Here is a 14,957-nt window from a genome sequence, read left to right on the forward strand (position 1 = left end):
AGTTTATTTTTATTGCCCCATTGGAAGATATCATTCTTGCTTTAAGTTAAATTTTGACATTGCAAAAAATGTTTGTGTCTTGTTTTCTAGTATAAATACCTAAAAAGTATTGAATTAGGATTATTGCATGATTTGAGATATTATTGTTTTCTAAAAAAAAAAAAAAATCTAAATGTCGCTAGCTTTTACTTAAACCAAGCAAAAATATCTGCCAATAGGGCAAGAAAGATAATAATAAGTTAATTTAAAGGCTAAACAATATAATTTTTCTTGCCCCATTGGCAGATATTTTTGCTTGTTTTAAGTAAAAACTAACAAAATGTATATATATATATATCTTTAACAGAAACCAAGACACAAACAAACAAGTAAGAAAATGATTTTTTTGCAGTGTAAATGCATCTTGATTTATGAATATTTACTGGAAAAGGAAACAAAACATCATTTTTTTTTTTTGCAGTGAAAGTATCTTGATTTACAGAAGACGTGTAGCATGTTTAGTTTACTTTGGTAATATCTCATAATGTTTAATGAAATTAATATAATTGAGAGAAGAAAACTGATATATTTCTGACCATTATTGCTAATTGCCTTCAATGGAGGTGTTCTTGCTCTAAAATGTTCTGACTTTGATCAATTAATGATGAATGGTTTGACGCAGAACTGACAGATTTATGATTTTTGATAGTTTCGTGAATGCATCGATGATTTTATTTGCATCTGAATCAACTGCAGTGTGAACGCTGATCAATCTTTAAGTATAATAAATTCATTTTAAGATTACACTTTTGACTTTTAAATGCAATGACAACAGCACAGAATCATATAAGGGGGAAAATATATTATAAAGCGATCATCATGAAGATCTTACTGTTTAAACAATACTAAAAAGAAATGTTCCCGGCAAAAAATAAATAAATAAATAAATACATTTTATATATATAATATAGGTTCTTGGATCATTTTTTTTTTTTTTTTTTTTTTTTTTTTTTTTTTAGTTTAATGCAAAAAAAAATCAATTTTTTTTATTACTATTATTTAGTTACTTATTTATTTATTTATTTTATTTTATTTTTTACTTCTCTTGCCAGTATAAATATCGAACTAATCTTAAATAAAGAAAAATTTAATTGAGAAGCAAAACGGCTTGACAAGTCTCATTATTGGAAGAAATTATCAACATTTTATTCGTTTTTGCTTAAAAACAGAAAGAAAGATAGAAAAAAAATCCAGTGCAATAAAACAATTTACTCTAAATTAAAATATTTATTAATTTTTTTCTCACTTTTTTGACAGGTATGTTTCTTTTTTTAATTCTTAATTTAATTCATTCTTTTAGAAAATAAGAAATCAAGTTGCTTCTCAAGTACATGGATATTTCTAATAAGTAACAATTAAAAAATACTGAGTAGGATATATATATATATATTTTTTTTTTTTTTTTTGCATTGTTTATACCTAAAAATATGAGAAAGACTAACTTCAAAATTCAAAGGGAATATAATAAAAATAAATATTTTTTTCTGTCCCAATTGGCAGATTTTTTAAAATCATAAACTCAATTAATTCAAATACATATTTCAGAAAACAAAATGTAATATCTTTAGTCATTCTGAGTCTCATTTGAACCTGGAAAATGAGACAAAAATACAATTTTTGCAACTTTAAGACTAGTATATACTGTTACAGTAAAATATCAGAGCAGCCAGCCAAGCAAAATACATTCTTAAGTAAACTTAGCTGTGGTCTATTTTTACTCTACAACCTTTTGGACAGGTTTTCTTCCTTAAAAAGAGGAACACACTTCCTCAGCAAAGAAACGGAAGTGTTGGAGAATAAGCCGAGTCCAAGCCCTTTAACGCACTTCTCATTGTGGATGCCTATTGTTTCCAAGAAAAAGAACAAAAACCAATCTGATTTTTACAACAACAACAAAAAATGTGGTTGCACACTTTCAGTTCGCAAATAGAAAAAGAGAAAAGCATCCAGCACATATACACACATAATTATAGTTTCTGAACATCTCTGAAAGACATCCAATGCATTTTTTTTCTGATAGTAGAAACAGTGGAATAAGTTGAGAAATAAATTAAATTCAAGAATGATTTCTGAAGATCATGTGACACTGGATTAATGATGCTGAAATTTCAGCTGTGCATCACAGAAATAAATTACATTTTAAAAGATACACACATAGAGAACATCTGTTTTAAATAGTAATAATATATAACTATTTTTACTGTATTTTAATCAAATAAAAGCAGTCTTTTGAGTAGAAGAGACCGTTTTCAAATCCCTGTGAGAGAATATTCAACTCTCAGGCCTTTTTTAGGCACCACACCTTCTGAGGATTTGTCCTGATGAAACTCTGAGAGCAAAGAGGAAGTGCTCAGATCCTCTTCCTGTCTTCCGATCACCTCAATGTTTCATTTGAAGCCTATGAAAACACACAGAATCAGGTACTGTGAACCGTCGCTGCTGAACTGAAAGTCCTGGATGAATCAGGACAAAGGGGCTTCTGTAAACACAGAGAAAAAAAACAAAAAAAAAAAACAGATTTTCTGTTCACTTCTACTTCTGTGTGACCAGAGCCTGCGGTTAATGACCCGACCCTGACACAGGTACACTTCAGAACAGACTCACGCAGCCTTTAAAAGAACATTTTCCAGGCAAAAAAAAAATCATAATAAATTTGAAAATATTTGCAAAAACATATTTTAAAATATGTTCACATAAAAAAATTGTATCTAAAATTTTAAGGCTATTTTTTTGTATTATTTTAAATATATTTTTTTTTTACCCTGTATATATTTCAATCAGAGAAAATACATTAACATCAGGATTCTAATGGTTAAATAAATCCAAAAACATATTTTTTAAAAATAAAATAAAATAAACAGGCCTAGATAAAGTCATGTTTGATACCTGAAATAAAATACAAAAACTTTAACTTATTTTATTGTAGCTTGTTTCCAATGCAGCATTTCTAATTTTCCAACTAAAACCTAAATATAAATTAATAATAACTGTTAATTAAAATTCTACCTACTAAAAATGACAAAAGTACACAACTAAAAGGCTTCAACTAAAGTTAACACGGAAGCAGAAAATATAAAAATTAAATACCTTTCACAAAAACACTTTGTGAAATTATAACACAAAGGATACTTTTATGTGTTTTCTTGTCTCTAAAATACATTAAAAAATAAATGGTTGAAACTAAATATATTTTCAATTTCAATATTTTTTTATCTTTTTTTACTTTGCTGTTTACAGCATGTATTTAAAAGATATTGAGGTCATATTTTGGGTTTCTTCGGTCATCTTTCAGGTCTCTAAAACAGTTTTAGATGAATGACTGCAGTGAAGGGAAAGAGTTTTAATACACAGAGCTCAGTTCATGTAAATTGTGAGTGTCTTTGGTTTCTGTCGATTGTAAAATCAGTCGGATGTTTAGAAAGTGTATTTTGTTATGTATGTGTGTTTCTGAGGTGTATTTTTAAATCGTTTTCAAATCCGCGGAGATTATGAGATTAGAGCGTCCTCTATCGGACACACCTACATCGCACCACGTGACTACCAGGGGCGTTATAAATAATACTAATATTAGAATTGCGCTTATATAGTATTCAAAAACAACCCTTGGTTTTCAATTCAATAGTTAATTTATTAAAAATAATTAAAACAATTTTAACCGTTTAACGCGCTATCTTCAGAGTAGACCATACCATTGCCGATGCGCAGGGTTGGTTGATTAAATACCAATGTACTATAAAATACAAGGTGTATACCTTTGATATAGCTAACAAATCCTGTCTATCCATCTATAAGTGTTAGTAATAATAAAGTATTTCTAAATGTTATACATCCAAGCGATTCCAAATCGCGGGAGTTCTGCGAACCTCCCTCTTCGCGCCGAATGGTTCATTCTAAAGATGGCGGCTTCCATCCTGCAGCGTTGTCTGTCTCCCGTAAAAACGTTTACTAAATGCGTCAGTTACACATCGATCGGTGAGTGTCAACATTTATTGATCATAGTTACACATACACACTAAATTCAGATCAGGATGAATATATAAGCGTACGGGTGTGGTTTGTGCTGGAGCCGTGTGAGGAGGGGAATGAAGGTGAATCGCGAGACGCGTCCGTTCGTTTGAAGTTACCTGCGTTTTTCCCCTCAAATTAGTAGTTTTTTTTTTTTAAATAAATATTATATGAATTATATAAATACGTTATCTGACAGTTCAAGTGATTATACTGACAATACAATCGTTGTAAGTGACCGATTTAATAAATCGCGTAAGTGGCTTTGGATAAAAGCATCTGCTAAATGACTAATTGTAAAGATTAATTAACAGTTAATGAATGTTGTGTGTCAGTCAGGAGATGTCTGCTGTCCTCGGCGTACACAGACTCTACTGTCTGGGAGCAGAGACCGGGAGACGTACAGGACCTGGGTGAGACACCTGCTCGTCTGTCTTTATTTCTCTTTCTGTCTGGGTTTATTATAAAACCTGTGCTCTGCAGGTCAGTTGGCCTCTCTGATGGACAGAACATATGCGAGGAAACTTCCGGTCAGCTCTCTGCTCATCGCCAGGGTGAGACATCATCTAACATTACATTATACACACAAACATTACATTATAAACACAAAACACATGTGTCCCCCTGCAGCACAGAAGCAGTCATCAGTATCACAGATGTATATTTGTAGAAATAGACAACAATACATTGTATGAGTCACAATTATACTTTTCTCTTTTATGACAAAAATCATTCGGATATTAAGTAAAGATCATGTTCCTTAAGTAAATTTCCTACCGTAAATATATCAAAACTAGTAATGTGCATTGCTAAGAATTTAATTTGAAAAACTTTAAAGATGATTTTCTCAATATTTAGATTTTTTGTTGCACTTTCAGATTCTAGATTTTCAAATATTGTCCTCCTCACAAACCAGACATCCATTGAGAGATGATTTAATGCATGCATTTTGTTTAGTTCATAGATAACTTATCATCAAAAGAGGAAGTGGATCAAGCACAGTATTATCTATATAAGTGAGTATCACTACAGGACTCTTTAATAAGGTTATTGATTGAGTTATATAGTGCATCTGTGGGGTTTGTTGATGTGTTGGTCTCCGCAGGTTTCGTCACAGTCCTAACTGCTGGTATCTTCGGGACTGGACCATCCACAGCTGGATCCGACACTGTCTTAAATACGGTGCCAGAGATAAAGCCCTTTACTCGCTGAAGAACAAGGTCTGGATGATGGCAGATTATGCTTTCTCGCTTCTGCTCACCCTGCATTTATTTGATTAAAAATACAGTAAAAATAGTGATATATTATTACTATTTAAATCAGCTGTTTTCTGTGTGAATCTGTGTTAAAGTGTAATTTATTTCTGTGATGCTCCAATGTATTTTCAGCATCATTCCTCCAGTTTTCAGTGTCACATGATCTTCAGAAATCATGAAAATATGATGATTATTATCAGTGTTGAAATCGGTTCATACTTTTGTGGAAACTGATGCATTTTATTTTTCAGGATTAAGTGATCAACAGAAAGCTGAAAAGAACAGCATTTATTTGAAATAGAAATCTATTTTAACATTATAAATGTCTTTAGTGTCACTTTCATGTGCGTTAAACGTGTATAAAGTATTATTATTTTAAACTGATTCGCCCAAACTTTTAAATGATTGTTTATGAGCGTCATAAGATCACGTGACACTGAAGACTGGAGGAATGATGCTGAAAATACATCTGTGCATCTCAGAAATAAATTGCAGTTTAATAGATATTTACACAGAAAGGCGTTTTTGGATTCTAATAATATTTTAAATTTTTTCTGTACTTTTGATTAAATAAATGCAGTCTCGATGAGCAGAAGACAAAAAAAACAACAACATTAAAATCCTTGAGAGCCGTTTTTCATATTAAACCCTTTATTTGCCCGTAGGTTCAGTTTGGCATGTTTCCTGATGACTTCACCTTCAATCTTCTGATGGACTCCTTTATAAAAGATGAGGACTTTAAAGGTTTGTAATGCTGTGGCTGACTAGACATCTGCTCAAGACAAACACAGTGATGAGGAGTCTCTGATGTGTTCAATCCAGGAGCTTGTTCGGTGGTGGAGGAAGTGATGCTTCAGGAGTCGTTTGAGCGAATCTCCACACAGATTCTGTCCCTTTATGCCCTCAGTAGATATCTGGCGACCAAGCCTGAGCTCAGTGTGAGTAGATCAGTGTGTGGATGTGCTGATAGATCCTGTCAGGGTTGTATTAGTGAAGTGTTTGTGCTGTGTTTGTTCAGTGGCAGGAGGAGAGGAGCATGGGAGCGTCTCTGATGCTGGCTGGACTGAAGCTGGAGAACTCCGTCGGATTCAGCGCTCGGCTTCTGGGATTGGCTCTTATTGGTGTGTATGCCTCAGTGATGGGAGAAACTAAGCTTTATTAAACTTTGAATCAACTGAGTCGATTCCTTTGCTAAATAATTCACTGATTCAAATTGTTTTATTGCCACGTTGAAAAATGTTTTTTTTTTCTAAGATTATGAGATTTACGTCGTAATGCTACGAGGATAAAGTCGTAATGCTACGAGGATAAAGTCGTAATGCTACGAGAATAAAGTCGTAATGCTACGAGAATAAAGTCGTAATGCTACGAGAATAAAGTCGTAATGCTACGAGAATAAAGTCGTAATGCTACGAGAATAAAGTCGTAATGCTACGAGGATAAAGTCGTAATGCTACGAGAATAAAGTCGTAATGCTACGAGAATAAAGTCGTAATGCTACGAGAATAAAGTCGTAATGCTACGAGAATAAAGTCGTAATGCTACGAGAATAAAGTCGTAATGCTACGAGAATAAAGTCGTAATGCTACGAGAATAAAGTCGTAATGCTACGAGAATAAAGTCGTAATGCTACGAGAATAAAGTCGTAATGCTACGAGGATAAAGTCGTAATGCTACGAGAATAAAGTCATAATGCTACGAGAATAAAGTCGTAATGCTACGAGGATAAAGTCGTAATGCTACGAGGATAAAGTCGTAATGCTACGAGAATAAAGTCGTAATGCTACGAGAATAAAGTCGTAATGCTACGAGAATAAAGTCGTAATGCTACGAGAATAAAGTCGTAATGCTACGAGAATAAAGTCGGAATGTTTCGAATTTTCACAAAGAAAATAGTTTAATTTTGTGAATTGTTTCACATAAATACAGCGATCTGCAAAAATATTCGAATCAATCCCGGTGGCCTGCACCTTCTCCTGGTGCTCTCAATCCGGGACATTTATGCACAATTAAGGCTATACTCTCAAAATAATACAACTTTCTAAACATTTCGACTTTATTCTCGTAATATTACAACTTTATTCTGGTAATATTTCGACTTTATTCTGGTAATATTTCGAATTTATTCTGATAATATTTTGACTTTATTCTCTTAATATTACGACTTTATTCTCGAAACATTACGACTTTATTCTGGTAATATTACGACTTTATTCTATTACGACTTTATTCTCGAAACATTTCGACTTTATTCTCGTAATATTACGACTTTATTCTCGAAACATTACGACTTTATTCTGGTAATATTACGACTTTATTCTCTTAATATTACGACTTTATTCTATTACGACTTTATTCTCGAAACATTTCGACTTCATTCTCGTAATATTCTGACTTTATTCTCGAATTATTTTGACTTAATTCTCGTAATATTACGACTTTATTCTCGAAACATTTCGACTTTATTCTCGTAATATTTCGACTTTATTCTCTTAATATTTTGACTTTTTTCTCTTAATATTACGACTTTATTCTCGTAATATTCCGACTTTATTCTCTAAACATTTAGACTTTATTCTCGTAATATTCCGACTTTATTCTCGAAACATTTAGACTTTATTCTCTATGTATTACGACTTTAATCTCGTAATTTAAAAAAAACGCCTCAGGAGGAGCTGGGTGAAAAAACCCCTCTCCAATATTTTGAAGTTGGACTTCAATACCAAGTTCAACCACTCGGTGTCAATCCTACATACAGCATCTTTAAAATGCATAAATACTCAATCGTGATCATGCAATAAAAACATTTACTCACACTAGTGTTGTGAGATTACTGTCAGATCCAGTTTATTCGTACAGCATCATCTTTTAGTTTCAGTCTTTCAGAAAAACCCATGACGAATTGTGCCTTATTTGTAAACTAATCTGCGGTAAAATGAAGTGAACAAAGGATCAAGTTCTTAGTGATGCATCCTGACATTTCCTCAAGCTGTAGCTTCGACAGACTGACTTCAATATAAGCTGTTTTTAGACTAACAGGAACGTTTGAGGCTTACAGGATGATTTTATAGTACAGTGCCTTCCTATATGTCAGAAGATCAAAGGAATTTTGGTCTCTCAGTTCATGACCCCTTTAATAAAATGTTAATATTTGGATATTTTTTGTTTTCCTTTTCAATTGTTGCTATTTTAATTTTAGTTACTTTTTTTTTTATTGCCTTGCAACTAACTTTGTTTTTATTTTATTTCAAGTTACAAAAAAAAAAAGAAATGTTAATGGTTTTCATTTTTTATGTTCAGTTTTAGTCAACTATAAAAACACTTCTAAACCAGTCTAAATGCACCTAGCCTCTTTGCTCCAGATTTGTTAACTAGCTGTTCAGGAAACTCATGCACTATTTTGCAAATATGTCGCTTTGCACGTCCTAGAGTTCTCTGTCTGAATGTCCGATAGTCTCATCTCCCGATCGTGTCTCCAGGTAAAGTCGAGCTGTCCAGAGGGATTCACGCCGTGTTTCACGAGATGCCCCTGATCTGGACCTCTGGTTATCTTGGGCGAGCCCTCGCCGTCATGAACACTGTGTGTGACTTCAGAGACGTCAAGTTATCGGAGGAAGTTGTGAGTATTTACAGAGATAACTAATTGACCATAATGAGGTCTTAACATGGTACGGATTTATCTCATCTGAGGGAAAAGTTTAAAGAAAAACAACATGAATAATGTTTTTGAAGTAAATCTTTGAGATCACTGCACTGACGTTATAAAACGACTGAGATACTGAAGGAAAATGTTTAAAATAATAATTCACCCCTCCCCCCAAAAAAAGTGCTCACCCTCAGTTCATCTGAGATCAGGAGGAGTGTGTTTCTTCATCAGGTTTGTAGAAATGTAGCACTGCATCAGTGTCTCATCAATGGATGCTCTGCAGTGAATGGGTGCCGTCAGAATGAGAGTCTGATAAAAACATCACAATAATCCACAGCACTCCAGTCCATCAGTGAACATCTGGAGAAGACAAAACCTGAAACACATCCAGCATTAAGATGTTTTTAACTCAAACACATAGAGTCTATAATCCATAATAACACTTCCTCCAGTGAAAAAGTGTTCTGGTCTGAATCAGGAGAGAAATCTGCACAGATCAAGCAGCGTTTAAACAGCTGTGAGAGACAACAGCAGATGCACTTTTCCACTGGAGGAAGTGTTATTATGGATCATTCATTGCTGAGACACTGATGCAATGCTGCATTTCTACAAAATGTTTTGAAAACTAGAAGAGCATGTTGCTACTAATACAGTGACTGCATCTCATTTATATTGAATGCACTGAGTCGTTTTGATTTAGCGCTAAATAAATAAGTGTAATGCGGTGTGATTGAGTTGTTGATGGCTGAAGCATGTCTGTGTCTTCCAGCTGGATCACGTGGAGAAGATCCTGCAGGATCTGTCAGTGAACGCTGATGGACCGAACGTCTCTGACACGCCGCTGGAGGACGAAGATGAGCTGGAGACACAGAAACTACCAGAGTACATCAGCCGCTTCAACGTTAGTTCTTCTTACTTTACATGCACTAAACATTCATGCATTTATATAAACGCCTTTTAAACTTGATCACAAAACTTCATGTTTGATTAGTAATATGCATTGCTAAGAACTTCATCTGAACAACTTTAAAGATGATTTTCGATTCCAGATTCCAGATTTTCAAATATTGTCCTCCTAACAAACCACACATCAATGAAAAGATGATTTATTTAGATGATGCATGAACCTCTCGATCTGTTTCTGTTCCATTTCAGCTGTAGATACTATATGTCAGGCTTTACAGGGTTGATTTGTGAGCTGGATGTTTTGTTAGGAGCTGAAGGAGCGACTCGTGTCCCAGGACAGGATCGACTCGAGGAGCCTGGAGTCTCTGGTGTCGGCTCTGACGCAGCAGACGCTGGCGGTCTGTGAAGGCGCAGATATAGCTGAATATCAGCAGACGGTGAGCGTCTGGGAGGCAGAGCGCCAGCAGCTCATTCAGAGAGAAAGAGAGACGAGAGAGAAGAACCAGAAGAGCAAACTGTGACCGCTGTCCTCCAGACACACACAGCATTGTTTGTCGTGTTTATTGTCTTTGGTTGGGCTGATTGAGAGAGGGGTTGTGTGTTAATATTATTTGGATTCTTTTTCAACGCCCTGTAAATCTGAACAGTATAAATAAACATTGAAAATACTCTTATATTTAGTCTCGGCCCTTTCATACTGTATGCAGTGGAATAACAGGATTTACACAGTTTGTAAAGTCTCTTCTGCTTGCCAAATCTGCTTTGATATGATTAAAAAATACAGTAAAAATTGTGAAATATTATTGTAATGTAAAACATCTGTTTTCTGTGTGAATCTGTGTTAAAGTGTAATTTATTTCTGTGATGCTCCGCTGTATTTTCAGCATCATTCCTCCAGTCTTCAGCGTCACATGATCTTCAGAAATCATGAACATATTTTCAGATTATTATCAAAGATTAGAGTATGAAAGGCTTTTAAAAAAATCTTTTATTCAGTAGGGATGCATTAAGTTGATCAAAACTGATTTCAGATAAATGCTGTTCTATTTGATTTTCTGTTCATCTGTGAATCGTGAAATGAAATGTACGACAGTTTCAACAAAAATATTGTGCGGCACGACATGTTTCTCGAGCAGTAAATCATCATATTTTCATGATTTCTGAAGATCATGTGACACTGAAGACTGGAGGAATGATGCTGAAAATACAGCGGAGCATCACAGAAATAAATTACACTTTAACACAGATTCACACAGAAAACAGGTATTATACATTAGAATAATATTTCACTATTTTTACTGTATTTACTGTTATATATCTTTTGACCAGCACTTGTACTTTTTTCTTATTGGTCACACCCGTCAGTTTCTCCGTCATCATCATCTCATCTCTGTGTTTGTGTGTGTCTTTGTTTCATCTCATGAATTACACCGTAACACTGTTACTGATCCACTTCCAGCTCAAACAGACCGCGATCATTACGCATCGACATCTTAAACGGTTCTTCAAGGCATCAGCGTTTCCGACTGCGCTCGCACAATCCCACAATCCCCGGCACAAAACACATTCTGTGAGTGTCGCTGCTTATCAGGAGACTCAGACAAAAGGGCCAAAACCAGGCGTCTGAAGGTGCTTTCAGGAATTCTGTGACTGTTTCGAATTCTTGAACTTTTGCCCTGCTGAAAACAAGCTCTAAAATTGGTGTGATTTCAGCCTGTTCTTTTCCTGTAAATCAGCATCTCTGGAATAATGTGTGTGTGTTTATGGTCTGTTAAATGAAACCACAATCTCCTCCAATCTTCCTCTATTCAAAGTCTTCTGCATTCATTCTGGCAACACACAAACATTCCTTCATAAACACATTGTGCTGCACGTTTCCCAATCCTTTCTACATCCGACCTGAACCTGACTACTTGATGGTGTTCAGGAGCAAAGTTGGAATAATTAAAAGAAGTCACAGAGGCTGCATTTATTTGAGTAAAAATACAGTAAAAATTTTGAAATATTTTACAGTTTTAAACATCTGTTTTCTGTGTGAATATCTGTTAAAGTGTAATTTATTTCTGTGATGCTCCGCTGTATTTTCAGCATCATTCCTCCAGTCTTCAGTGTCACATGATCTTCATATGACACTGATAAACAAATATTCAAACGTTTGGGTTGAGTACTTTAAAAAAATAAAAAATGCATTAATGCAATGCACTAAATTGATCAAAAGTAACAGTTAAGACATTCATAATGTTACAAAAGCTTTCTATTTCAAACAAATTAAGCTTTGATCACAGTTATAAATAACATATATATACACATAGAAAAAAAGCTATATATATGACAATATAAGCAAGCGTGCTGTGAATATATATGAATTAATAATGGATACCATATCAGTCATCAGCCGATAAAATAAGTGATGTTTTTGATTTCATGTGCATTGCTATAATTAAATAAGTCTTATGTATCAGCATTATATTGAATCATCCTTATTGTTCCTTCATTAATTGTCATGCATTTTTTGTGGCTATGCCTGAACAGATTTTTAGGATTGTTCTTGATTTGATTTTGGAAACGGGAATGTGGATCATCAATCATATTTCGTGGCTGGAGTTGACGTTAATCAGAGGTAATTTTTTCCACCAAATCTGATTTGTGTAATTGGTGACATGTCAGATTTAATATCTCGGGAAGTGGTTTCATGTGTCATTTCATCACAAATGTCCCGTCTGTAAGTGACGGCTACTAAACCAATCGAATGTATTCTGGGCCTTTTTATGCACTAATCGTATTATGATGCAGCACAGGACTGAATGTTAATTGAATTGTGTTTCTGGCAATCAAACGCTGTTTAGGTTTTCATCTGAGGTTTATTCTAATCATATTTTCATCCTTTTTTAATAAGATGCATTGCTAACCCAACCCTACATTAGACCGTGTCTTCAAATAAGAGCTTTTAAAATCTCCATGACTTGTGGTTTTTGTTCTTTGAATTGGATAAATGGCAGTGTTTTGTTGATGTGTGATGATTTCTGTGTTTTGGCTGAGATATTGAGCCTCTGCCAATCTAAACAGTTTACTTCTCATCCAGACAACACTGAGATGCTTTTGTTTAAGAGCCTTCACTGTTATCATGAGCAAATCCTGTCCTCCGCAGATAGAAAGATCATTTGTGAATCATAGATGGATGTACAGTATGACCTCACATCACACTTTTAACATTAACAATCATAGAAGAAATCCCCAGAAAACAGATACTATTATAATTTTTGTTAATATTTTAAGATTATTGTTTTCGTTTTATTTATTTTGCTACAGCTTTAGTTATTTTGTTTATTTTATTTGAAGTAACAAAAAGTTGGTATTATTTAGATATTATTATGGATGTTTTGGATTAGTTTTAATATAGTTTAACATTTTCTTTTTTAATTTTAATAATTTTGTATTCATTTTTATGTTTATTTTTTTATTTTTTATATTTAGTAATTTTAAAGTTAATAAAAATTAGAAATGTTGCCTTGGCAACTAGATTAAATAAAATAATTTTAAGATTTTATTTTTATTTATTTCTGTTTATTTTATTTTACACATCAGAAACTATTATTGTTTTTATTAATATTTTGAATTAGTTTTTTTATATAATATTTTATTTTTATTTTAAGTAACAACATTTTAGTATTATTTATTTAACATTTTCTGTTTTAATTTTGATTGTAATAATTTTGTTGTGTATTTTTGTCATTTTTTTGCATGTTTATTTTTTATTTTAGTTTTAGTCATTTTGAAGTTAATAAAAATGAGAAATGTTGCCTTGGCAACTAGATTAAATAAAATAAGTTTAAGGTTTTATTTTTATTTATTTCTGTTTATTTTATTTTACACATCAGACACAATTATATTTTTATATCATGTTTTCTTTTTATTTTTAGTTAGAATTTCAAGTAACAAAATTTTAGTATTAATTATTTAACATTTTCTGTTTTAATTTTAATTATGGTAAAAAAAATGGTAATTTTGTTGTGTAGTTTTGTCTTTTTTATCAGTTTTAATTTTAATAAATGTTTATTTTTTATTTTAGTTTTAGTCATTTTAAAGTTAATAAAATGAGAAATGTTGCCTTAGAAACTAGATTAAATAAAATAAGTTTTAGGTTTTATTTTTTATTTCTGTTTATTTTATTTCAAGCATCATTGAGATACTATTATTGTTTTGAATAATAATTTGAATCAGTTTTTAAATGTTCTATTTTCATGTTATTTTTAGTTGTTTGAGTATTTTTTGTTGTGTTTTGTGTTTTTTTTATTTTTTTTATGTTTGTTTATATTTTTATTTCCGTTTTACTTATTTTGTTTGTTTAGCAACTTTATTTTATTTCAAGTAACATAATGTTAGTATTATTTAGATACTGTTATAGTTTTATGGATGTTTTGAATTAGTTTTATATAGTTTAACATTTTCTGTTTTAATCTGAATTATAATAATTTTGTTGTGTAGTTTTGTAATTTTTATTGTTTTGTTTAATATGTCTATTTTTATTCATTTTTATTTTAATTTTAGTTTTAGTCATTTTAAAGTTACTAACAATTAGAAATGTTGCCTTGGCAACTAGATTAAATAATTTTTTTTCAAGCATTGAGACACTTATTGTTTTTAATAATATTTTGAATTATTTTTTAAATATTCTATTTTCATATTCAATTTAGTGGTTTGATCATTTATTTTTTGCATTTCTTTTTTAATATATATTTTTTTACATATTTTTTTTTATTAAAGTTATAGTTATTTTAGTACTTCCAGTTAAATTCAATGAAAATTAGAAATGATGCATTGGCAATAAGTGTACAATTGTATTTCAGTTTAAGTTAATTTTATTTAAATTAACAAAAGTTTTTTTTTTTTTGGTTTTAGCTAACGTTAAACTACTTAGTTTTTACTATTTATCTCTTATGCATAGAATATTAATCTTAAATATAATGCAGCATCGGTTAAAAATGTATCTCAAAATAAATGTGAAGCTACAAACGCTTGGAAAGAAAGAGTGATTTTCGGCTGGTTCACTGGCGAACAGGCGAGTCTCTGCTTGTTCCTGCTGTAAAGGGGATTGTGCTGTTACT

General features: G+C 32.3%; 1 protein-coding gene across 1 annotated transcript; it reads left to right on the top strand.

Annotated features, from left to right (window-relative positions):
• Positions 1–3,865: 3,865 nt before the first annotated feature.
• On the top strand, positions 3,866–10,526 carry mrps27 (mitochondrial ribosomal protein S27). Its single transcript, XM_059504320.1, has 11 exons — positions 3,866–4,011; positions 4,380–4,457; positions 4,528–4,598; positions 5,002–5,060; positions 5,150–5,264; positions 5,966–6,044; positions 6,123–6,238; positions 6,319–6,421; positions 8,780–8,919; positions 9,716–9,847; positions 10,161–10,526. Exons 1-11 carry the CDS (start codon positions 3,936–3,938, stop codon positions 10,371–10,373), a joined length of 1,182 nt encoding a protein of 393 aa, XP_059360303.1. The 5' UTR covers positions 3,866–3,935; the 3' UTR covers positions 10,374–10,526.
• Positions 10,527–14,957: the final 4,431 nt, after the last annotated feature.

The sequence above is a fragment of the Carassius carassius genome, chromosome 21 (genome assembly GCF_963082965.1).
Source record: "Carassius carassius chromosome 21, fCarCar2.1, whole genome shotgun sequence".
In the NCBI taxonomy this organism is placed as follows: Eukaryota; Metazoa; Chordata; class Actinopteri; order Cypriniformes; family Cyprinidae; genus Carassius; species Carassius carassius.

Excerpts from the sequence above, each read along its gene's own strand:
- mrps27 (XM_059504320.1), top strand. The coding sequence starts at position 3,936 with ATGGCGGCTTCCATCCTGCAGCGTTGTCTGTCTCCCGTAAAAACGTTT. Across the intron at positions 4,012-4,379 it reads CGTCAGTTACACATCGATCG|TCAGGAGATGTCTGCTGTCC; the intron begins GTGAGTGTCAAC and ends GTTGTGTGTCAG. Across the intron at positions 4,599-5,001 it reads GCTCTCTGCTCATCGCCAGG|TTCATAGATAACTTATCATC; the intron begins GTGAGACATCAT and ends CATTTTGTTTAG.